The 24,119-nt window shown below is 40.4% G+C and overlaps 2 protein-coding genes and 1 pseudogene across 2 annotated transcripts; 2 read left to right on the top strand and 1 right to left on the bottom strand.

Moving 5' to 3' along the window:
* Positions 1-2,364: 2,364 nt before the first annotated feature.
* Positions 2,365-7,321, bottom strand: LOC133919286 (calcium uptake protein, mitochondrial-like; annotated as a pseudogene).
* Positions 7,322-16,195: 8,874 nt separating this feature from the next.
* Positions 16,196-18,616, top strand: LOC133919285 (small ribosomal subunit protein uS17-like). Its single transcript, XM_062363640.1, has 6 exons — positions 16,196-16,345; positions 16,812-16,852; positions 16,955-17,055; positions 17,737-17,881; positions 17,960-18,049; positions 18,378-18,616. Exons 1-6 carry the CDS (start codon positions 16,334-16,336, stop codon positions 18,469-18,471), a joined length of 483 nt encoding a protein of 160 aa, XP_062219624.1. The 5' UTR covers positions 16,196-16,333; the 3' UTR covers positions 18,472-18,616.
* A 1,753-nt stretch (positions 18,617-20,369) lies between these two features.
* LOC133919284 (temperature-induced lipocalin-1-like) lies at positions 20,370-21,438 on the top strand. Its single transcript, XM_062363639.1, has 2 exons — positions 20,370-20,893; positions 21,062-21,438. Exons 1-2 carry the CDS (start codon positions 20,504-20,506, stop codon positions 21,245-21,247), a joined length of 576 nt encoding a protein of 191 aa, XP_062219623.1. The 5' UTR covers positions 20,370-20,503; the 3' UTR covers positions 21,248-21,438.
* The last annotated feature ends 2,681 nt before the right edge of the window (positions 21,439-24,119 follow it).

Below are 24,119 nucleotides of genomic sequence, written 5' to 3'. Positions count from 1 at the left end.
CATAATAAATTGATATGGACATGCCAATGTTTCTAGTATCGTGCGTGCTACATCTCTTATGACCAGGGTAGAAATTTGCCATATATTATCTTAGTAATTAGTAAAAAAAAAAAAAGAGCCTCCATGTTTAACATCAAGGTTGAGAAAATTTCACTCTAATTGTAGAAAAAAGACAAGATCTCCGCCATTAGTTTAGGGGGCGTTTGGATGGGGGAACCCGATCTGATTCTCAGCCGAAACGGCTGAATCCATACCAAACGCGCCGATCCGCAAATGCTTGCACTTTATTTACAAGCATGTCATTTGCTCTATTTACCCACCATGTGCCGTTGGGCTATAACCGGACCGCACCCAAGCAGTTCTCCCGTTTGGTCCTATCACGCGACACCGTTCTAGGATTTGTGGCCGCCGCCCGCCGGATCCGAGAGCAGATCAGGTTGGCCGCACTTGCTCCGACGGATTGCGCCGGATTCGCCCTCTGCCGAGCCCTCGCGCCCATCTGCTTGTCTCCTACCCGGCTGTCAAGGTTACCATGCCCCCTTATTCTTGTTCTTCTTTATTTCTGCGCCATGGATGCATGTTATTCTGCTGAACAGGCTTGTACTAAGGCTTGTTCTACTGAAGCAGCTGTACATTGTTTACAATGAGTCACTCCTGATGTGCCATGTTCACTCAACCTTGCGGTATTTTATATGGCAATATTACGTGAATTAAATCATACACAGTTGTTTGTTGAGGCAAATACAGTGAAGACAACCGAACATAGCAACCACAAAGACAGGGATTAGAAAGTAGTAGAAACAGAGACCAGCTGATAATGCAACTACTGGCATGTCGCTCTGGTCTCGATGTCCTGCTTGTAGTGTACTGCTTCGCTAAGTTTGTATTATTTACCATGTCAACTGGTTATGCTATTGAACATGCTTCCATGCTGTGCAAGTCTGGGTCCATGCTTTAGACTTTAGAGATTGACAGCAGCAGGCATTTTATTTTGGAAAGAAGTGTTTTTGTTGTGGAGCAACAATCATATGTACTGGAGTTAGGGCCGGTCCGGAGGAGGTTGAGCGGTGCGACCGTTCTGGATCCTTAAAATTCAAAGACCCTATATGTATATGTATACTGTGTATATCGGTCTAAAAGTAAACTGAAAAAAATTAGTTCTAGACGATTTATATTTAATAATAGAGTCCCATTTTTTAATCTCGCTCTAGACCACCGAAATATCAGGATCCGACCTGACTGGAGTGGAGTTCTTACCCTGTGTTGCATTTGTGAGCAGTACTCGGTAGAGACGCGCGCACGTGCCAACAGTGGGCGGCACGTACGCTCACGTACCACTGCGAGATCTGAAAAGCCGAGGCACCACAGACATGGCGGTCGGTCGATGGATCAACAACGGGTATGGCGCTATGGCATGGTACCGCATACATTGCTGCCTGCATCTGCATGGAGGTGGAGCCAGTGCGTGCATGCTACGGATAAAGCTAGGCGTCTTGATCGATCAGTGAACAAGCCAGCAACGACTGCATGCGACCGTTGCAATGTTCTTCAACTCGTGACACTTTGTTACTGACTGGCTGGTAATATTGAGTAGTAGTAGTCGCAAATTTGAAGGCTAACTTTGTCATGTGCATATTTGCATGTACAATACTCCTTCCGATTATAAATACATATTATTTTGATCTCTAATATATAGTTTTGACCACTATTTTCTATTAAATTTATGATATTATGAAAGCATTTTTCAAGACAAATCAACTTATATGATTTTAAAATTTTCAAGCTAAATATTTTAAAAAAATATTGGTAATCAAAGTTTTAAAGTTTGACCCATTTTTTTCAAAATAATATGTATTTATAACCGAAGGGTAATACAGAAGGATGAATAAACTGGGAAAACAATCATACACGGCCTGTGCACACCTTTTCCTCTTTCACGACACTTCTTATCCCGATCGACAGCAGCATCTCCGTGTCAGGCAAAGTGCTGCGCGCTAATCATTTCCAATAAACCTTAGCCGTACACCGGCCATCGATCTATATGTATGGCGAGCAACAATCAGAACAAATTGCTCCAACTTGTGTGAGTTGTCATGTCCGAGTTTTGTATAATATATCCATCAATCGGCACGTATCTTCGCTTAGAGAACTCGATCGAGGTTTAGATCATACCATACTTGTGTAGATTGAAGTGGTAGTAAATGAATTACCTGGTAGTAAATGAATTATCAGATAAAAAGATGTGTCTAGTATAAAAGGCAAATAATAGTATTTTTAGAAGAAGAAAAAAACAGAATCCAACTTTCCACAATAACCATTTGAGTGAACATGTAAATCACTGGTGAATTATATAGAAAGTATAGATATAGATTACCACAAACTAATGTTTCCTACTTATCATCATTATCATTCATTTATTAAGGGAAAATATGGTCGACAACTGTAACAAGTGTGATTGTCTAACCACAGAATTCGAGCATCAAGTATATAACTAAAACAAAACAGGTAGCGAGGTTCCAAGTCAGATAGTCATTTAACGTTAGTGGAGAAGAGATCTGTCATCTGAGCCCTTGGGCTAGAACGAAACGTATTCCTTACGGCTGCTATGCATTTGGGCAACTTTGAACAGCAGTCAGGAGGGTAATAATTACAACAAAATCGTGTCTTCAGAACTCTATATGTTGTCGATCACGTTCTCCAGCTCCTGCACAGAACCAAAAACATCCCAAAAAAGATTAAGTTTTGAGATAGCGCTTAACTTTTGGGGATTAACTTCATAGGAAGTGAGTTTGGCGTACGTAAATCAAATAGAGAGCAACCAAGGGCAACAGAAGACTGTATTGTGAGCATCAAAAGATTCTACTAGAACAGCATCTGTTGAAGAGAACACTTTGTACAGTTCAGCCAGCAGGAGACCACGCCTAAGAAACCGGAAGTTGCTGGCTGGCGAATATCGATTTCTCGTCTTTGCAATGACCTCAGGAACTCCTCTGAGCTTAGGTTACCGTCACGGTTAGCATCGAACACGTGGAAAATTATGTCCACCACTTTGTAAGTCAAGTCCACTCCACAAATAAGGAAATCAATCAGAAAACAGAACTAAAAACTATGTGGAAAGCTGGAGGATGTCAGCTATGAACTAATTTTCCAGCTAGCACATAGCACTGCATAATGAGAAAAAGAATGAGCCAGTGATTCTCCTAAAGAAACTTAGAAGGATATACTTCCATCAACAATAGCTAATCATATTCACAGCTGATATCAAAAGGACAGAAGACCTTACATGAGTTGCTGCACGTTTTAGATCCTGCTTCGTCAACAAACCATTTACTTTGCCATAACTGAAGATAGGCATTGCAAACGGTTCCAGCCTTCGCCGGAGATCAGCAAACGCCTTGAACTCCTGAAATTCTAGATAATAATTGAAAAACAACACATAGTAAACCCAAGACTAACAAGGGGGATATCAGGATGGCAAACAGTCAAACCTCAAAGGTAATGCGCAAATCCTTGAGATCAGGATTGTCATCCAAATCATCAACTCTGTCCAACAGCTTGTTTATGTGATTCATGTCAGCAGAAGCAACCATGGATAATGCAAAGTCCTTCACAGGTATTGTCCTGGATGATTTGACATCATAGTGACCGAACTCCAAGCAAATGATCTGCTAATTCAACAAAAGCAATGAGTTAGAAAGTTCTATCAGCACGGGCCAAAGATAATAAGAGGGGAAAAGGAACTCGACGTATCCATTAATTTAGGCTTGTGGAACACAGAATTCTTTTCATGTTTTCACTCAACCCTTTAACAAGGCTTTTTTTATCAAGCATATTTCCCAGATGCTTCTTAAAAGTTAGAATACAAAGGCAATACATCACTACTCGTTAGTTACATAAGTACAAAAGGAGGAGGAAGCGCATGCATAGTAAAAAAAATGTTGAACAATGACCTTGACAAAACTTTATTTCTTTAGACAACACACTACAAAGTACAAAGTATGAAACAAGGAAATTCAGCACAAGTTGTGTGTGTTGATAATTTGGAAGGATTCCAATAAAAAAAAGGGGAAAGATTTGGAATATAGTGGTGTCAATTTCTCATTTTGCTACTTTTTCGGTATTTGCCCTCATACATATGATTTGCTCCGATTTCTCTACATTTTGCTTCTTTTGCAAGTTTTACATACCAAATAACCTCTATACATATTAATCGGCAAACTTACATATATAGCATACTCATGCTCATCAATACTTTCTAGAAACAACAATGTAGCCTTGAAATTGTTTGTGTGGCCCGAACAATATTCATAAAAAGATGGATGTTAGGTGCCACTGCTGAATATCAACAAGCAAATACGCATGAAATGGGGTTGCTTGATGCACAACACTGACTTATTTAGCTTCTCATTAAGTATGTCAAGTGTTGCATAAACACAAACATTATCTAGCATCATAATTATATTAACGATATAAAGGATGAAAATAAATAAATCACCTCATCATGCAATTGCTTCAAAAATTTAGAGAACTTATCATAGTGTAGATGTTTATTCCCATCCTTGCCAAAGAAGTACTCAACCAGTCCACCATTTTCCACCAGCTGACCAACCTTACGTCCAAAGCGTAACCCATCCCTGTGGGTAGCTCCTTGCCTATTATAGGACCGCATCGATGCATTACTTTCCTAAACTCTTCTTTGTCAATTTCTCTGTGAAGATATAGTAGCAAATGAGAATAAAGAAATAACAGATTAAGAGCTTGCTAAATTTTGTTCATACCCATACTAACAACTGAGATGATTGGATATGCTCATAAAGCAGGTCTATCTGGATGACAAATATTAACTGCACACGAATTGCCAAATGTAAACAACAATGGAGCACAAATAATACAGTGTTTAAATGCATCCTTCTGTAAAGCCCATACAAAAGGTGAAAACCATACCTTTGATAGCTTCAGGAAACAGTCAAGTTTAAATGAAATAGAAAAATAATGTAGAAGTCAAACAACTAAGTGGTGTTAGATTTTTCTTATACCCTATCTGATTTTCTTCCAAATGGACTCTATAAAGCATGCGACGGTTACAGTTATTCATATAAAGATGCATGTTTGGTGTCTTTGCAGAATATCAACAGGCAAATGCACACAAAATGGAATCGCTTGATGCACAACACTGACTTATTTAGCTTCTCATTAATCATCTCAACAGTTACATACTTACATCACAAACGATATCTAGTATCATAATTATATTAATGAAAGAAATGATGAAAAGAAACTATCCGCTAGGGCCGAATGTCATATATTTGTTTGCAAGACTCTTCAACCATAATATACGTTGTGGAGAAAAAGGAAATTCTACCATAAGTCCATAAACATGAAGAAACCCATGAATTAACCTAGATTTCTTAATAAAAGCAGACATTAGACTCGCTCTGCACAGTAGAAATCAACAAGTTTAGTTCTATGTGCTATTTTTTTTCTAACATGACAGGGGCCTTTGGAGGTTTGTTGAAATCAAGTGAATCCCTGCTAAAAATATGGAGGCAGCTGTTTGCCAGTGGAGCACATTGGAAGTTCTATACAGTAAATTTGATCGAGTGCTCTCAAAAGAAAAAAAAAACATGGAGTTACTTTTTTCCTCAGATGTCATCAGCTATGAAAGACTGTACATACAACCATCATTATCTGACAGACGTACTTCCAAGCAAGGTATAAACTAATCAAATATATATCAAACTAACATCTGTAAATAAGCATGTTTGTAATAGTAAATTGATTAAGAGGCTCATTAATTTATGAACAGATAGAGATCAGATGTATATTAATCTCAAGAGAATAGGAATGTGTTGAAAATCAGGTCCAGTAGCTGGAAGATGACTTACCATTGTGGTCAAGGTCAAACATCTTGAAAGCCACATTGAAGCTTGATTCAGGGATGCTAAGTAATGTCACAAAAAAGATATACCTGTACGAGGTAATATTAGCAATTTAAACAAATGGATAAATTTTCTTATACTTAAAGAAACCACACAAGCGATACAGAACAGCGTGCAACGCTAATACCATATTGACACCTACTTGGCTAGATGTATATATCTAAGCATATGTAGCTGGGGGAACCCTATGGTAGACTTACTTAAGTATTGTTAGTTTGTTACTACATGACAACACTTACACAAAATGCAAGAACCTTCCATTTGATAACGAAAGTTAGATACCAGAGCAAATGGCAAACACTTTTTTCGGCTAAAGTCACAACCCACTTACTCAGCAAAGGAGATGAGACCATCGCCATTCGTATCAAATAGCATGAAAAATTGCGACGGGGCACAATGTAACTCGCCAGGGTGGCGCTCCCCCCTCAGTCTCCCTTCCCTGACAATTTGCGACTCGGATGGAGGGAAAACAGGAACAACAGCCCTCATCAATTCGGTAGGTAACATGTACGCCTCATCATCCGGGTTGTGGACTGACGCGAAGTACTCAAAGATCTAGCAGCAAGAACACCACAATCAGGATGCCTATAGTTTATCACGCCATCCAACGCAGAGCAGAACGCAGCATGCCACGGTTACCTTCTCCTGAGGGCTGCGCGTCCTAATCCTCTTCTCGTAGTTGAAGAACACCCTCCTGCGATACGAGTCTACACGAGGATTGTGCGATAAGTATTGTGTCCAACAATGCGATCAAATTGAAATAAATAGAACAAATTGCTAGAAATGTTCGTACAATTGTGGAACAGCGCTAATGGCCGAAAGAAAAAAGAGCGCTAAAATTGTTTCCCAACCACGATACTTTAAACAGAAAAGGAACACAAATCCACACGCACCGGCGCATCACATTACGAAAGCTACGCAAAGCAGCAACAATGGTCATAGAATCAGATCAGGAGCCTGCGCCCCTCCTCCCGCTCCACCGCGGCGCCCGCACCGCCAAAAGCGGCGGAAATGGCCCCCCGGCCTCCGTCGGCGGCGTCCGCCACCTGAACAGAGTCCGCGAGCGGCTGCGGCCTCGAGGGCAGCAGCCAGATCCCCACCCCCAAACCCGCGGCCAGCGCGGCCGCTGCAGCGAAAGTGTTCGCGTCGCAGCGGGGCCCCACCGCCTCCGCCTCGGCGGCTGCGGAGGAGGAGGAGAAGGCGCGGGGGAACCCGAGCCGCCCGACGGTGTATCGGAGGCAGGACGCGCGGGCCAACGCGGCGGTCATAGCGGTCGGGCTAGCGGCTTCGATTCGGTGAGGAAAGAATGAAGGAAGCGACGACGCGGTGGCGCACGGCGTTGGCGAGGTTGCCGGAATGCAAGGGAAGGAATGGGCGATTAGCGGGGCGGCTTTGTTGGGCCTCCTTTTTCATGGCCTGCCCGGTTTTGTAGGCTAACCATGCATCTATTCAATCTATATCTATATTTATATATTCTTATATCTTCACTGTTCATCTAAATTAATCAAACATCCATCATGTAAATATTCTTCATATTTCTCTTTTTAAAAATACATTTAATCACTCATTATTTATCTTCCATACCTAAACGTTTAATATTTGATTTCCATATATTTCAAAAATATATTCAATCCCTCATTATTTATCTTCTATACATAAATGTATAGCACCGACTTTTTGGAGAGGGTGCATGTATACAACTCTCTCTTTTGTTATATTATATATATTCTGGATTGATTTCACGTTGTAGTTGCTAGTGAAAAAAAAAGAGAAGTTGTTCTCTGTGGAAAATCCAGCTCCTCCAAACCCTGCCTGCACCCTCCCTTTCGTCTGGGTTCTGCCTGTTGAGAATAAACATAATGTGATCAATTACCAAGTTGTGTGTATTGAGAAGAGGTGTCTTCCCAATAGATATGTCCTTTCATCATGTCTATTCAGTATGTATAAATATGTAAACACCCCATTGAATAAAGACAAGCTATCATTTTCTATCTCTTAAGTGTCTCTCTACTGTTCATTACAAATCACACTGCAATACGTTATCAGACTTGCTAGTTTCTACCACTGATCGGCAAAAAGACAGCAACAACAGAGGCCCATCGGCCTTAGCATCCAACCAACAGAGGCATGAAGGCCTCGATCATCCAGGGCTACAAGAACAGAGAGGACAGCGCCGCTAATCGGCTAGACCGAAGGCATCAAGACTCGAATAGAAGCAAGAGCGATCTATCGAAGATGGACGGCGAGATGGATTGTGATTCCACTCTCCTCATGAACTACATCACCTCCTACAGCGGTCAATCCTCATGCTCCTCCGTGCGTATCTTCGTTTGTCTTCCTAGAGAGCGCACAAGATCCAACAGTGACGACGACGACCTCTTCTACCATCCACATGTCGACGGCTTCGGCTAAACGACTAATCTGATGGGTCAGTGCAGTTCAAACCGCAGAGGGTAACAAATCATGGTTTCTTCTAAGATCGACACTGTCTTTACCTCTTTAATGTGATTTGAGGACGCTATATCTTCCACTTCCTTGTTCCCGGCCGATTGCGCTGGGCGATGAAGATCCGGCAGCTCTTCGAGCGGTCGGTGGCGCCTCATCCTTCCCGCCCTCACCTCCCCAATCTGGCGACCTCCTCCATGATGACGGCGGTGGTGCCCTATCCGATGACGGCGGCACTCAGCCACCGACGCCCTCCCGTGACAACCACCCGAATGGTGGCACAGGCAGTCGGTGTCGGTTCTCCAAGGCGACACGCAGCAATACGGCAACGACCTGCCCAACGGCGGCCCGACCTACCCGAGCTACGACAACGCGGTGGCTTCCAGGCGGCAGCACGGTGTCCAACAAACTGTCGAGCGCATCAGTTGGCTGATTCGAAAGTCAACAACCCCACCTGCAGGAACCACTGGCGGATCCAACGGAGGCTCGCACCACATGGTGGCGCCGCACGTCGGACATGCCTCACGGGCGGCGATCCGTGGCGGGCCAAGCTCACGCCAACCATTTGGCTGCATCGGCGGCGGAAATCCCGCAACAAGCAATCGCCGGTCGCGTCCTTCGTCTCTTCGATTGGGAATAAGGCTCATGGCAATTTTACAGAAAATCCCTCCGATTTTCTGTTAATTGTAAAGCCGGTGAATAAACAAGAATAACAGTTCACTGTTATTTACATTTTAGCCCCTGTATTTCTCAAAAAATACATAACCGGCTAAAGAAAGTGACACATATTCTATCATTTACAATGTAGTCCTCTGACTATGCAAATATTTCACTATGCTCAATTTACCTCATGTAAATATATATTCCAGACCCTCGAGTCTTCAGGAATTGCATAGGTGACATATACAATTGCATGTATTACATGCTATTTGCATCTAAGCCCTCAGGCTATGTACAAACTACGGTGTCCTTAATTTACTTTCTGTAAAATTATGCTCTAGGACCTCAGGTATTTGAGAATAACATCGTATTATGTATTATATTTACATCATGTAAATATGCATTCTAGACTATATTTTTCTGGAAAATCTGTAATGTTCAATATGTTCGCTATTAAGCATTCCCTATAACATGCAGTTGAATTAACAGCCGTGTTAATTTTTCAATTAAGAATTTTCTTGCAAAATTACATATTAATTCACCTTAATTAAGCATAAAGAGCTTTTATGCCCAAAAGTGCTTAATTCAAGCAGAATTAATATGCAAAATTTTGAGTGACTACCTTAACTAATATCGGTATAACACAAGGTCGTGGATGCTATGAAATCTACTGCAATATTTGCAGATTATGCTCATAACAGCGAATTACTAGCACCACTACTTTATGGTCTACACCATTTTTTGGTAACTACCGTCAAAGTGTTAAACCATTGCTATACGGTTTACACTATTTTGGTAACTATTATCAAAGGGTTAAATCACTATTTTTGAGGCCTACACTATTTTGGTGATTACCTTCTATGTGATTATCTCTATTTAATATTTGCAAAACACAAGGTAATAGAACAATGGCATCTACTGCATATTTGCAGATTATCCACCATTACTGTGAGATCTACATTTTGTCATCTTGACTTAATAATTATCTTCAACGTGTTCTCTCAAATATTATACTTAGCATAACACAAGGTAATAGGAACATAGACATCTACTGATAAATATCAGATTATGTCTCCTACTGCTGCAAGATCTACACTATATTTGGTGATTATCTTCAACGTGTTAGCTACATAATTTGAGGTCTACACTATGTAATTCAAGTCTCAACTTGATTTTAAAATTTTTGCATCATTATTACAACATTACCATGATAATTTTTAATTTACCTACAGTAAATTAATTAAATCTATGGTCAAATCCATGTATGATACAATGACCGTCTAAGAGTTCGATGAACTCGTGTTTCATGGTTACAATTATACAACATGGGCAATGGATGTCAAGGTCAGTCTTGCGTGCCGCATAATAGTAGCAGCACTCCTACTTCCTCAAGAGAGAGATCTACCGCTACAAAATCAAGTTAAATATGAAGGTTTATACATAATAAGGCACCATATCCATTCGGATCTCAAATCTGAGTATCTGATGGAAGAAAATCCGAGTACTCTATAGCTAGCTCTCAAAATCATATATGAACAGCAGTAGGCAATCATTCTGCCCGATGCAAGTCATGCATTGACACAACTCTGACTCTAGGACTTTAAGTTCGTTGGAAATCACAATCATGTTGTTCATAAAATCTGCTGAAAATTACGGTTTTTACGAAAAAGAACCTACAAATACGGAAATGCTAGATAAAACTGTATCTACTATACTTCCCACTGATAGGATCTTACAGCAACAATACCGTGCAAAAATACCGAGTTTATTCTCACTTAGTTCATGTATTATTTTAGGCCGAAAAATATGATGGCATCCTTCTAAGGAATTGTCATTAGCGTCTAATTTGCGCTACTCCTTTACTTGAAGTATATGCTAATGTCCAGAATAACAACAAGTTCGATGAATCTTTTAGATGTCATCCAAAGAACTTCAATGGTAAACGCAAACGCAACAAGAAGTAGATGCCCTGTGCACGGGATCAAGCTCAATGCATTTCACAACTTGACAAATCTAATGTTTGTCGCAAGTGTGGATGCTACAAGCATTCCACTAAGAAATATCGCACCTCAAGACATTTAGTTGATCTGTATTTACAATTTATGTGACATAATCGACCTGCTCAAGGGAAAATATTTGAAGCACACTTCAATCTTTAAACTGACTCCACTAAGGAGGCTAGTTGTTCATAACAAGTTCTACAAGAAACAAGTAACAACCAGACTCTTCTGCAACCAGAAGATCCCATGAGTAAGGAAAACATGTTTGTTGAATTTGCTTCACACGATATGTTTGGAGACCTTATCTAGTCTCCTAATTCCTTAGATACCAAGTTATCTATGTCCCATTAAATATTGAAATACAATATTGTATCAGCACTATGATACTACATACAGTTTGTATGTATTCTATATATCTGATAAAGAATTTCATATCAAAATTTTCAGTTCTATATATAGATTTTTACGGGAGTCAATCCGATGAAGGAAATGTGCCTAGTGGACATATGCACCACAAACTCTATACTACAGGGAACCAAAATATTTCCAAACTCTTACTAAGAGTTAAGGAAATATTTTGACAACCGTTGAACGCGATGCATTAATTATTGGCTCGGGTCGTGCTATAATTACTTTCTTTATGGGTACACAAGTCATAATCGTTGATGCTGTACAGTATTTTGATTTAACCCGTACCTTATAAATTATAGAGATATATGTCATAATAGTTTCCATATTGAAACTCATGATGACAACAAAAGAGGAATTTCTCCTTTTAGTCAACGGATATGGCAAGCTTCTCAAAATACTATATGGATTGTACTATACATAAATCAAATCCCGTACCACATATTGCGTACAAAATAATTTTTCTATCTTGATCAAATCAAGACTTGACGTGATTGCCTTGGTCACTCTACCTTAGAGATGATGAGAAAAATTATTAACAATTATATTGGTCACAATATTCCCAAAATCTTCAGATTAGTGCATACCGCATGTGTCACAGGGAATATTAATTTTAAGGTACTCTTACCTTAAAATTCATAATGTGCCACCCATTTTCTTGAACACATTCAAGAACATACATGTGGCTCTATTCAGTAATTTTATGGACTATGTAGGTACTCTATAATGTTGATTGATGCATCTACAAAATAGTCTCAAATGTGTCGCTTATACATAAAACAACACACTTATGCTAAACTCATTGCTTAGATACTCAAAATTAGAGCAAATTATCCTGGACACAGGATCAAATTCATTCACAATGGATAATATCGTTCCTTAACGTGCATGCAATTATTGTTTGGTTGTGGGCACTACTACATTAAGTATCATATGTGCACATTCACAATTATCTAGCTGAATATCTCATCAAGAGAATCAATTCATTTGCATGATCAACCATAGAATTGTAATTTATCAACATCTTGTTGGTGACATTCAGCTTTACACACCGCATCATTAATCCACATTCATCCAACTGCAGTCATACGGCTCCCTCCGTTGCAGTTAGTACGTGAAAATTTGGCCCCAGCCAAGTATTTCCATCTGTGAATCGGTTACGTTCTGCACGTACCGATATCACCACCATACAGCATACATCAAAGGGTATTGGGGATCCATATGAGGTATAATTATCCGTCAATTATATAATACCTCGAGTCCCTCAAATAGGACATATTCATTGCCCGTATGCACATAACATTTTGAGAACAATTCCAGACATTAGGGGGAGATTTCTACCACAAAGAATGCCAGAAATCATAAGGGAATATCACACACATTTATATTCAATCCTCATATCCACGTACCTGAGATCTGAATCCTTATTCAGAACATTTTATATTTGCAACATATTACAAATAATCTGTCAGATGCGTTTACTCGTCACAAAGGTGTCACCAAATCCTACATTTCTGCTAAGAATGTGTCAAACAAAGCCACTCAACCCCCAAATTAAAATAAGAGGAGGAGAAGTACGGTCACAAAAGGATAAAACTTTTTGTAAGCTACCGCGAAAATAGATGAATCTCTCCTCCACTACAGTAAATGCAAATCAACAGCAAGTTGATTGACACTTATGGATATTCACTATCCAAAAGCCTATGGATGTTCAGTATCCAAAATGTCTAGCACAAATATGTACACAAATTCAGGCGCTGGATCATGGGAACACCCTAACTCTATTGTTTTGGGAAATATACGGAGTTAAATGGGATAATATTTTCACAAACTATATTGATTCCATAGAATCAATCAATACCAAAGACTACAAATTGTCGATAAATATTTCTCCTCAAAAATTGCAGAAGATCTTCAATTAGATCCAGGCCAAAGTCCATAGCCATGGCAGGGTGCCTCAAGCACTCGGACTGGACCAAATAGAATGAAGTAATTGAGGTAAAATTGCTCTTGCTTACAAAAAGAGAGATATTTACAGAAGTAATACCTACACCTCCAATATCTTCCCTGCGGAGGCAAAATGAATTTTTATTCCATAAGGTCATGAAATAGAGAAGCTAGTAGCACAAGGGTTCACGCTGAGACCTGACATCAATTTACGATGTTATATACCCCATGGTATGTGTGAAAATTATATTTTTCATATTTAATATCATTGGCAGATCAAATGAATTGGATAGATTCGGACATATAAGTCCCTAATAGACTTCGTATTTTGAATCTAAATACAAATCGCAATATATATTGTGTATAACTTAAGTTACTCAATAACTTTAAGTATTTAAGTTGATTGTGGTACAACTGACTAAATGAGTTCCTTCCACAGGGGTTACTCCAACGATTGCATGTGTGTTCATAATGAAATCTCAATTGGATTTTGTGTCATCTCCAAACCACAAACAACAAAGTATGTAATCATCTTATGATGGAAATTGAGATGAATGATTTGGTTAAAACCAAATTTTGCTTAAGTCTACAACTTGAACATATTCTTTCAGGAATATTTATCCATCAGTCCACCAATATCCAAATGATATTAGACAATCATATCCATCAAAATACTTATGGTCATTCAATCCCTAAATATGAATCAAAATCCATTCATATATTGGGTTGACAATGAAAAGATATTAAACCTAAAATTCTATATCTTAGTGCCATCAAAGTGCTCATATATCTTGCAAATTGCAACATGCCTGATATTGCATTTGTAGATAACTTGTTAGCATAAATAGCACAACTCTAACAACACCATTATATGGGAGTCAAAGATGATATCCAGAGATATCTTTATAGCACCAAAGATCTGAATTTTTCTATCAGAAAATCAAGATATGACTATAGTAAATATCCAGACATTGGCTACATAACAGATTCTCATAACGCCAGCTCATATACTGATTTCATGGTGATATAGCCTTCTCATTGGAGTCATCAAAACATATTCCAGAGGCTACTTCCACCTATCATTCTGAAACATCACATACATATATATGACCTTGCAGAATGATAAAACACATACAACTATCATGTGGTATTGATTCCTTTGAATCATCAATAATTATCTATGAAAATAATTCTGCATGTATTTGCTTAAATGCAAACAAGTTACATAAAGAGCAGTATAACCAAACATATTGCTCCTAAAATATTCTATCCTCATAATAGGGAGATAGAAATCTTGCAAACTAAATCATGTGATAATCTCGTAAATCTATTCACTAAGTCCTTACCAACTTCCGCATTCCAAAATGTATTCACATAATTTATATGCGATGACTACGAGATTTGCAAGGTTCGGGGGGAGTTTATCTGTAAATAATAATCTGTTCTTATTATATTGCACTCTTTTCTTTTATGAGTTTTTCTTATACGATTCCTCATATAAGGTTTTTAATGAGGCAATATTTACACAAGATTATATGTCATATATCCTATTTTCCCCTTAGGGTTTTTTAAAAGAGGTATCAAAGATATATCTATTGTTCTCTAAACTCGTTTATGAGTTTTTTTTCTTTTAAAGGTTTTCTCATATGAGTTTACACAAAATGAATAATCAATATATGTTGTATCATTTTCTCCTTATTTTTTCACTGATTTTTAAAAGAGTTTTAACAGCATATCACTAGTATTCCTCCTATTTTTTCAAGAGGATTTCGGAGGTTTTAATATGATCCATATATCATAATTATTGTTCTCTAAACTCACCAATAAATTTTTCCTATTTAGGTTTCTCATATAAGCTTACAACGAGGCAATAAACAATATATGACATATCATTTTCTCCTTACATTTTTTTATTAGATTTTAAAAGAGTTTTAATGGCATATCAATATATTATTTTCTTCTCATATTTTCCCACAGGGTTTTAGAGGAGTTTTCAATAAAAAGTTTACAACTAGAATAATTGATCAAGGGAAAGTGTTGAGAATAAACACCATATGATCGACTACCAAGTGATGTGTCTATTAAGAAGTGATGTCTTCCCAATAAATATATCCTTTCACATATCTATTCATCATGTATAAATATATAAACACCCTATTAAATAAAAACAAACTATCATTCTTTATCTCCTGAATGTCTCTCTACTATTTATTACAAATCACACTGCAATACTGCCCTTGAGCTAGCTATGTTACCTCCTCTCGTTGCTCATATATTGTAATCTAATATTGAGTAACTGACAAAACATCCTCTTTATTCAAAAAAAAAATTGTTTTGAGCTGGATGAGAAAAGCAAACTTTCAGAGGATATTAATATTACCAGTTGAGGAAAAAACCAGTCAACGAGGCTATTGTACACGCACGGCTCAGATTAACTAGAGATATGGTGCAGGATAGATTTACCTATGACTCGTCATTTCAATCCACAGCCCATATAAAAACAGCGACCCATCATTGAGGCCGGCGTAGAATTGCGATCGCAGGATAAATAGAGGAGATGTAACTCCGTATGTTTTTATACACACACGTATATCTCGATCATTCATCATTTCTATTTAATACTTATTTATCTATTGATTTTTCATATAATTTATATTTTTTATCTATTCTTTTAACATAAATCTTAACTTAAATGAATAATACTGATAAATTATGCATCCACGTGTCATTGTAAATTTTTTATTCGATTAATAAAGCCCAACGTGCATCCAGCACAAGATCCAGGCCCAGAAAAGGCCCACCTATCTTTCAGATTTATAACCAGCGCAACGAGTAGGGTTTTCTTGGCTTCGGGCACCCCTTCTATCTTCTCCTGCCGCCGCCGCCGCCATCTACGCCGAGCCGCCGTCGCCTCCATCTTTTTTAGCATCAACCATGGCGGAGCAGGTATGTTGCCCCGTTCATCCACTCTAAGGCTATACATTCCTTCTTCCTTGGCATATCCGAGTAGGCGATTCACCCTCTCGGAGCGTTCTTTTGGGTCAAATTGCTAGTACTTCTTGTGGTATCGTCTGGTTGAAACTTCAGATCCAGTACTACTTGTAAATCTGGGTAAATCGTTGATTATCATGTAGACATAATGTCTCGACGAGCACCGGGCTTTTAGTAAATTATTACTCAAGTTGTATGATCTGATTTGATGGCTTCATCAATCACCAAGTGATTCTATTCCATGCTCTGAAATAGATGTAGATATATTTTGTAGTATCGCGTCTGTCTTGATCGGTGTTATTCTATTTTTGCGCGAGGGATTAATGTAGTTTCTGTAATTAGCTTGCCACCATTTTATTGGATGATGGCCCTGAGCTCTGTTTAGCTGTTAAATCGAAGCATTTTTCTCTGGCTTTTGCAGACCGAGAAGGCTTTCTTGAAGCAGCCTAAGGTGTTCCTCTGGTAAGAAGAAGGGGTGCCATCTTTTGTTACTGACTTGGTTCTTAACTTCTTGGTATTGTTTGTGTAACGGACTGCTAATAATGACTCGATCTGTAATTGCAGCCCGAAGAAGACCACCAAGGGGAAGAAGCCCGGAAAAGATGGCAACAGGTTCTGGAAGAACATTGGCCTTGGTTTCAAGACTCCCAAGGAAGCCATTGAAGGTTTGTTCGGGAGCTTCTTTGTCCAACAGATGCTAGCTTGGATGATACATTGCTTTCACCATGTCGTTCCTTCTTATTCTTACATTTCTAATTAGCTTAATACAACCAATTTGCTCATTGCTGCTTAACATTCGTCGTTCATTACTTTGCTGCTTGTATTTGGAAGCTATTTGGCTATAGATCCTTTTTTTCCTAAACAGTTCACATATTCAAATAATAAAGCTTAGCAGAGAATCTACAGCTGGATTCCTTGCTGTTATTTTGCCTGTTATACATGTGACCTATATTGTGCTGCTAAGGTCCTCGTTTGACTCACATCGGTGTGACTAGAGTGACAATTTGACTGCTAGTTCTTCATTGAGTCTATTTATGCACTTGCCTGTTATCTAGCTGATATATTATGATGTATGTTCTGTTCGTTCCTTGAAATTAGTGTGTCACTATGGAGATGACTTAAGTTTATTTTTGCACTTGTGATTGATCAGTTTCTATTTTCTTCAATATATTTTTTGGAACCCCATTTATACCAGAAATTTTTTAAACATGATATCTGTTATTTGCTTTTATCACTGTGCCTTTACTTGGTATTGCTTTTGCACCTCTGCCATACCTTGTGAAATGCATAAACCTCTATTGAACTTTGATATATGTCCTTACTCCTTAATTTGGCTTATGTTGCAGGAACCTACATTGATAAGAAATGCCCGTTCACCGGCACGGTGTCAATTAGAGGTCGCATCATTGCTGGAACATGCCACAGTGCTAAAATGAACAGGACTATCATCGTTCGTAGAAACTATCTTCACTTTGTCAAGAAATATCAAAGGCAAGCCAGTCTTCATTGTTTTTACACTTTATCAGGTGATTATATCGTATTAACCTTTTTGTTGGTATTCGTGTATAGGTATGAGAAGAGGCACTCTAACATCCCTGCCCACATTTCCCCTTGCTTCCGTGTGAAGGAAGGAGACTATGTGATCATTGGCCAGTGCAGGTAAAAAATATAGTTGTTTATACTAAATAGTGTATCTTGATTATCTTCTTATAGAAGAGACAATTTATTTGGCTAAGCTTATGTGGAAAGCTCAACATGCTTTTGGTCAGAGATGTTATTGTTCATTTTCAAACTGAGCTTAGCATTTCCATAAGATGCACTACCTTGACATGTGCACCACATTTCCCTAGTACAAGCATGGCATGAATCCTTGCCTTGTTAAGACAATGTACCATTGAGGATCAAAGCATGAAACTTTTTGCTGTTGTGCCAATTTGGCCTGCTTGCTGCTGCTCATAACTCTAAAATTTACCGTAATGCCATGCAGGCCACTGTCCAAGACCGTGAGGTTCAATGTGTTGAAGGTCATCCCGGCCGGGTCAAAGAGTGGTGCAGGGAAGAAGGCGTTCACTGCTGCCTGAGGAAGACATCAAAGATTCTGAAAGCTTGATCATGAGATTTTGATGCCACTTTCTGTATTCCATCTGTAATAGGATTTTTTACTCGGAAATTTTGTGCAAAGTGCGAAGTTAAAGTAAGAGTGCTGAATTCAGCGATATTGTTGAAGGCCAAGAGTTCAGTGATGCTATGTTCTGATTGCTTTGTTTCACTCGTAGGAATTTTTGCGCATTTACGCCCATACATCTTTTGCCGGTTGTGATTCTGCGGGTTCTCGGTTCGGTTTCTTAGAGCATTTCTTCTCAGCCCATGAGTGATCTATACGTATCTTGTAAATCAGTTTGCTTTTCCTAATTGCCTCGTTCAGTTGGTAGGAGTGCATTTGTATGACACACCGGTTTAGCTTCGAGGTGGAGCTGTGGATGTGTCATGTGTGCGGAGAGTTCACAGGTTACTTCTACCAGGCGTGAATCATGTTTCAAATACTGTGTTCGGAGAGCTGGATCAGTATCGACCTGTATTGCTGCCTTCTTGGCGACGTGTTTATTCTTCTCGTGCACTGGTTTTGTTCTCTCTCTTCCTTTTTTTGCATTAAATGGGTCCTTGGCGTGTTTGAAAGGGCTCAGGTGCGTAACATGAAGTAGCGAAGCAAAAACGCTTTGATACGATACCTGTTGTGGTGCTAACACGAACATGTCAAGCATTCGTAGCAACATGAGGCGATCCGGCACTCGGGACTGCGGAGCTACTCGTAAATCTCCGGAGTCGGCAGCCCGTGAGCCGTGACACAGCAGTGTCCCGCCGTTGCTGAGTTCGCTGCTCTGGTCTGGATATCTGAACACCTCCTGGCCTTCTTGCAATGCACCTGCGACAACAGCTCTGCTGCGTGCAGAAGGACTTGTATGAAATGTAAACGTACAAGAAACCTTTTCCGACCCAGAGGAATAGGTTACGTGACTATACCATTACCAGCCAAGCCCAAGAATGGTTTAACAGTGACGCACTTCTGGGTTCCCGGTGCACATCATGAAGAAGCCAACAGGACAAGGACATGGCCGGAAAGCTCCGACGCTAGGTCGCGGTCTCACTTTCTTCGTTTTCTCACTACGCTTTAGAGTTTCAACCTTGGGGAGCAAGCAAGGAAGGATCTCGCAGGATTATCGAGTGGTCACATGGATGTTCTGGAGTGATCTAGAGCAAGCTCATCTAACCTCACAGGTGTGGAAGTGGCTTTATGGGTCTAATACAAACCGTGAACTAACATGATGGATGCCGAGTCTAATACAGCTACGAATTTGGACACCAAAACCAACGATCATGTCTTCTTAGTGAGGAGAGAGTACCAAAAAATAGAAATGAAAGACAATATCTATCAAGAATCATACGTACATGCACAAACCAGATCGAGGAAAAGCGGCACTTCTTGGATATATACATGCAAACCATGTAAATTATTAATTTCTGCGCCTCCATATTTCTCATCGTAAATCAATTAGTCTCACCTCTGCATGCATAAGCTACCTGCTTAAAAAGAAGCTACAAGAGCACCCAAACAAGACTTGTCATCTCACATTTGAAGTATATCTCTAGCCCGTGGAGATGCACGGGTTGATGGACTAGTGATCCTAATAAGCAAACAACTATCAGCTGATGCCAAATGGCTGGTTCCTCAACGAAATTAATCAACCTGCAAATGATGCTGCCTGCACATGAAACAAGTGGAGAGATCTACCAAAAGCAGTAACAGTAACCTTCACGTAATCACGTACAAGTCTCCATTCTCCACGTATAGTCGGGCCCTGAGCAAGCAGACAAGCAGTCGCTAAGCGTTCGAGAGCCCTCCACGTCCTTCTCCTCGCACCACCACGGCACCACCTTATCCTCTCTTCCTCCGACTCTTGCCCTCCAACTAAACTACGTCACTCCAAAACGCTCTCCCCTTCTCTATAAATCGATCCGTCACAATTCACAAAGCTCAACGCACCTGAAGCAAAATCCAACCAAAGATTGTAACAGGCAAACGGCTAGCACACAGTGATCAGCCGACCGGCGGCAATGGCGGCGGCGAAGAAGAGCGGGAGCGAGATGACGGTGGTGCGCGGGCTGGACGTGGCGCGGTACATGGGGCGGTGGTACGAGATCGCGTCGTTCCCGTCCTTCTTCCAGCCCCGGGACGGCCAGGACACGCGCGCGACCTACGCGCTGCTGGAGGACGGCGCGACGGTGCACGTGCTCAACGAGACGTGGAGCAAGGGGAAGCGCGACTACATCGAGGGCACCGCCTACAAGGCCGACCCGGCCAGCGACGAGGCCAAGCTCAAGGTCAAGTTCTACCTCCCGCCCTTCCTCCCCATCATCCCCGTCGTCGGCGACTACTGGGTGCTCTACGTCGACGACGACTACCAGTACGCGCTCGTCGGCGAGCCGCGCCGCAAGAGCCTATGGGTAAGTTGTACTACCATACGAGAGCACCGATTCAAGTTCATTTCTACTTCAGTTAGTAAGCTCTCGTCTGTAACGAAGGAATTTCGTTCATAGGAAACCGTCCATTTCCCCGTGAACTTATAAGCTGTGTGCTCATTAATCTTAATCTGCATGCATATGCGCGTGTAGATTCTGTGCAGGAAGACGAGCATCGAGGAGGAAGTGTACAACCAGCTGGTGGAGAGGGCCCAGGAGGAAGGCTACGACGTGAGCAAGCTGCACAGGACGCCGCAGCACGACCCGCCGCCGGAGAGCGACGCCGCGCCCACCGACGCCAAGGGGGGCTGGTGGTTCAAGTCGCTCTTCGGGAAATGATCGATCACTGTGGTGCTAGCACCAGCGTCGTCTGCTGTATCTACAATACGTGCCGCGAGCGGTGAATAAATGGGACCTGTATATTTGTTAAGAAAAACTTATGTAGAATTGGTATCGGTCTGCTGTTAGTGTGCCCTGTTCGTGTTCTGTTATACATGTGTTTGGATAAGTGCAGTTAAGCACTTGGCTTAGTTAATTGTTTGATTAGCACATTGGTTATGTAGGGAAATGCAAAACTGCATTTGATTCTCACCTACGTCCTCCGGTATGAATCTCAACGCAAATTAATGATCCTGATAAACTATATATACGCATGCATATGTGTGTTTAATTTTCCTGGTTGTGTAGTGCTGTGAAGACTATGAAATAGAGTAGTATAGATTATATCTTGGATTGCTGCTTGGTTGACGAAGTTGTCGGATGAAATCTCTGGCTCGCATATTGTTTGCCGGGCTTGTGGGAAGCAAGTCAAAGATGGTCGAGCTTGTGAAAGGCACCCGAGAAGAACCAACTTGCAAGGCATTCGTTTGATAAGGGGTTTGAATTCAAATTAATTCGCTGTTTTGAAGGAAAAAAGAAGAAGTTCACATGAGTTGTCTTCAGAGATCGTACAGTTGTTCTTCTCAACACTCAGGTAGCTTATGACATGGCCAAAATATGGAGCTGACTGATAGCTTGAACTGTACAAATATGTGCAAGTGTGCAGCTCAGTTGATTTAGTTGAACTTTAAAGATATGTGCAGCTCAACTGAAGCTGGGGGATCAAAGTTTAGTTCGAGAATCCATCAAATATGGAGTTATCGTCTAGGAACATAAAAAAGATTCGGCTTCGGTCAACCCAGGAGGCCTACCACGCGGGGGACAAGGCCCAAACAGGGCCCAGCACACAGAAAAAGGTTGGCCCATGTTTTTTTTTCTTTTTCATGCTTCTTTTCTTTTTTCTTGTAATCCTTATGATTAATTTATTATATTTATCTTTTTTGTTCCTTTCAACAGTTCCAAATAATTGAACCAATATTTTTTAAAACCTAACTCAGCAATTTCAACATACACGTTCAAATTTTTAAAAAACTTGACTCAACATTTTTCAAAATCTAACTTAACATTTTGTATACACTAATTCAACATTTTATGCGAAACATTGAAATAGTATATTCAAAATATTGAAAGATTCAAAACAAAAAAATAAAAAAATATGTATTCATATTGGATCTTATTTGTTGCATTAATTCTATGCAACACAAAGGTTCAAACGGATTTGAAAACGAAGCTACATTTTAAGAGGAACACTCATGCAGAGCTTCACACTCCGACCCACTTCTGCGCGCTTGCACCTGCTCCGTGTTGATCGTAGCTGGTTGTTTCCCTCTTGCACGAATCTCCAGGCTGTCCTACGCCGAAGCTCAAATCTGATGACCGATATACATGAATCCCGATAAAATTCATGCACCCAAACAAGCCCTAATAAAATCTAGTGCGGCCCAAATAAAAACTCAAACCGTGTCAGCCTAACGCTAGCTTGTAGAAAGCCCACTGGGCCCCTAATTTCGTGGCCCACCTACCTTCTATGGTTTATTCGGCCTGTCATGCTACCCAGCCCACACAACATGATGATGATCCAGCCTAATATCTAGTATGTTTTTTCTTTTACGAAATTCAACGTGCTTATTTTTCATATAGGGATCTTTAACCTGTTGGATTGCATGGAGGATGAAGAATCACCTAAGATCTCCGTGGGATAAAAAATTATGGTGGAGAGTTATTGAAGACACAAAACAAAGTTCACACTTGAGAGAAAAAGAAACTAAATACAAGGAAGAATATTAGTATATATCGGTGTTTCGTTAAGATGAAACGGCTGAATGATATTGCTTCCCACATACAGACAAGGTTTTCTATATTCACCTCGTTTTGTAAGCAATTTATTCTGTTATAAATACATATCATTGTGCATATATATATAGCAAAAAAGATTGAACATGAAAGATCGCATGGTAAGGTATAACACAACTAGCATCTTTTCGACTTTCCACGTGGACTGCGTATACAATATATGATATTTGGATGCATCAAATTAAGCCTTCGATAATTTGGATCGGCTAGATGATAGATTTCTAAACTTATCATGAGATATCCGAAAGACTTACATCTCTCCTTTTACTCATGATCTTGAAAGTTGAAGCCATGGTCGAACGTCCCCGCAAAGGCATGCAGCTTTAGCCATTGGCATATGACGACAAAGTAAGCACAACTATTAAATGTATATCTACTCATGCACAACAAGTATCTTATTTGTTACCGGTTCGCACATGGTCGCGGCATTGCATCCATTACTTTCTTTCACAACGAGTAATGCATAACCGTTGGATTTCACTAATCCAATAAACTAGACACATTTCCCTAACCAGTATATCCGTCTTGCCTTTCGTCTTCTTCGATATCGATGATATGTCCAGTTGTGATATCCGACCCATAGATCACTAACGCTGCTGCTGCCATTTCATCTCAGAAGGCGCTACCACTGTCCCTGGCCAGGCAAACAAAATTCCTTTATTTTCTCACCGGTACTTCAAGATCCGCTCGGCGAAGTACGTAGAGCGTACCCAAAAACCCTGGCCGAACTGCCATTTTTGGCCACAGCGAGCGCCGTGGCAGCCATCGGCCCGCCCACTCCATGCGAGCGACGGCCGAGATCGCACGGAGTGAGGCGGCGCCCCTCGCGGAGGGCCAGGCCGCCCCCGGACGCGAGGCCGCTCGGGTGAAGAGAATTCCATGGCCATCCGACGCGTCCGTTCGGGGGCGTGTGCAATTTTGGCAGGCCGCGCTGAAGTGCGTAGGTCCAAAGTCCAAACCACCACCCGCCCGCTCTCCA

This window comes from Phragmites australis, chromosome 5 (genome assembly GCF_958298935.1).
Source record: "Phragmites australis chromosome 5, lpPhrAust1.1, whole genome shotgun sequence".
NCBI lineage: Eukaryota > Viridiplantae > Streptophyta > Magnoliopsida > Poales > Poaceae > Phragmites > Phragmites australis.
This window is presented reverse-complemented; position numbering and strand designations above follow the sequence as displayed.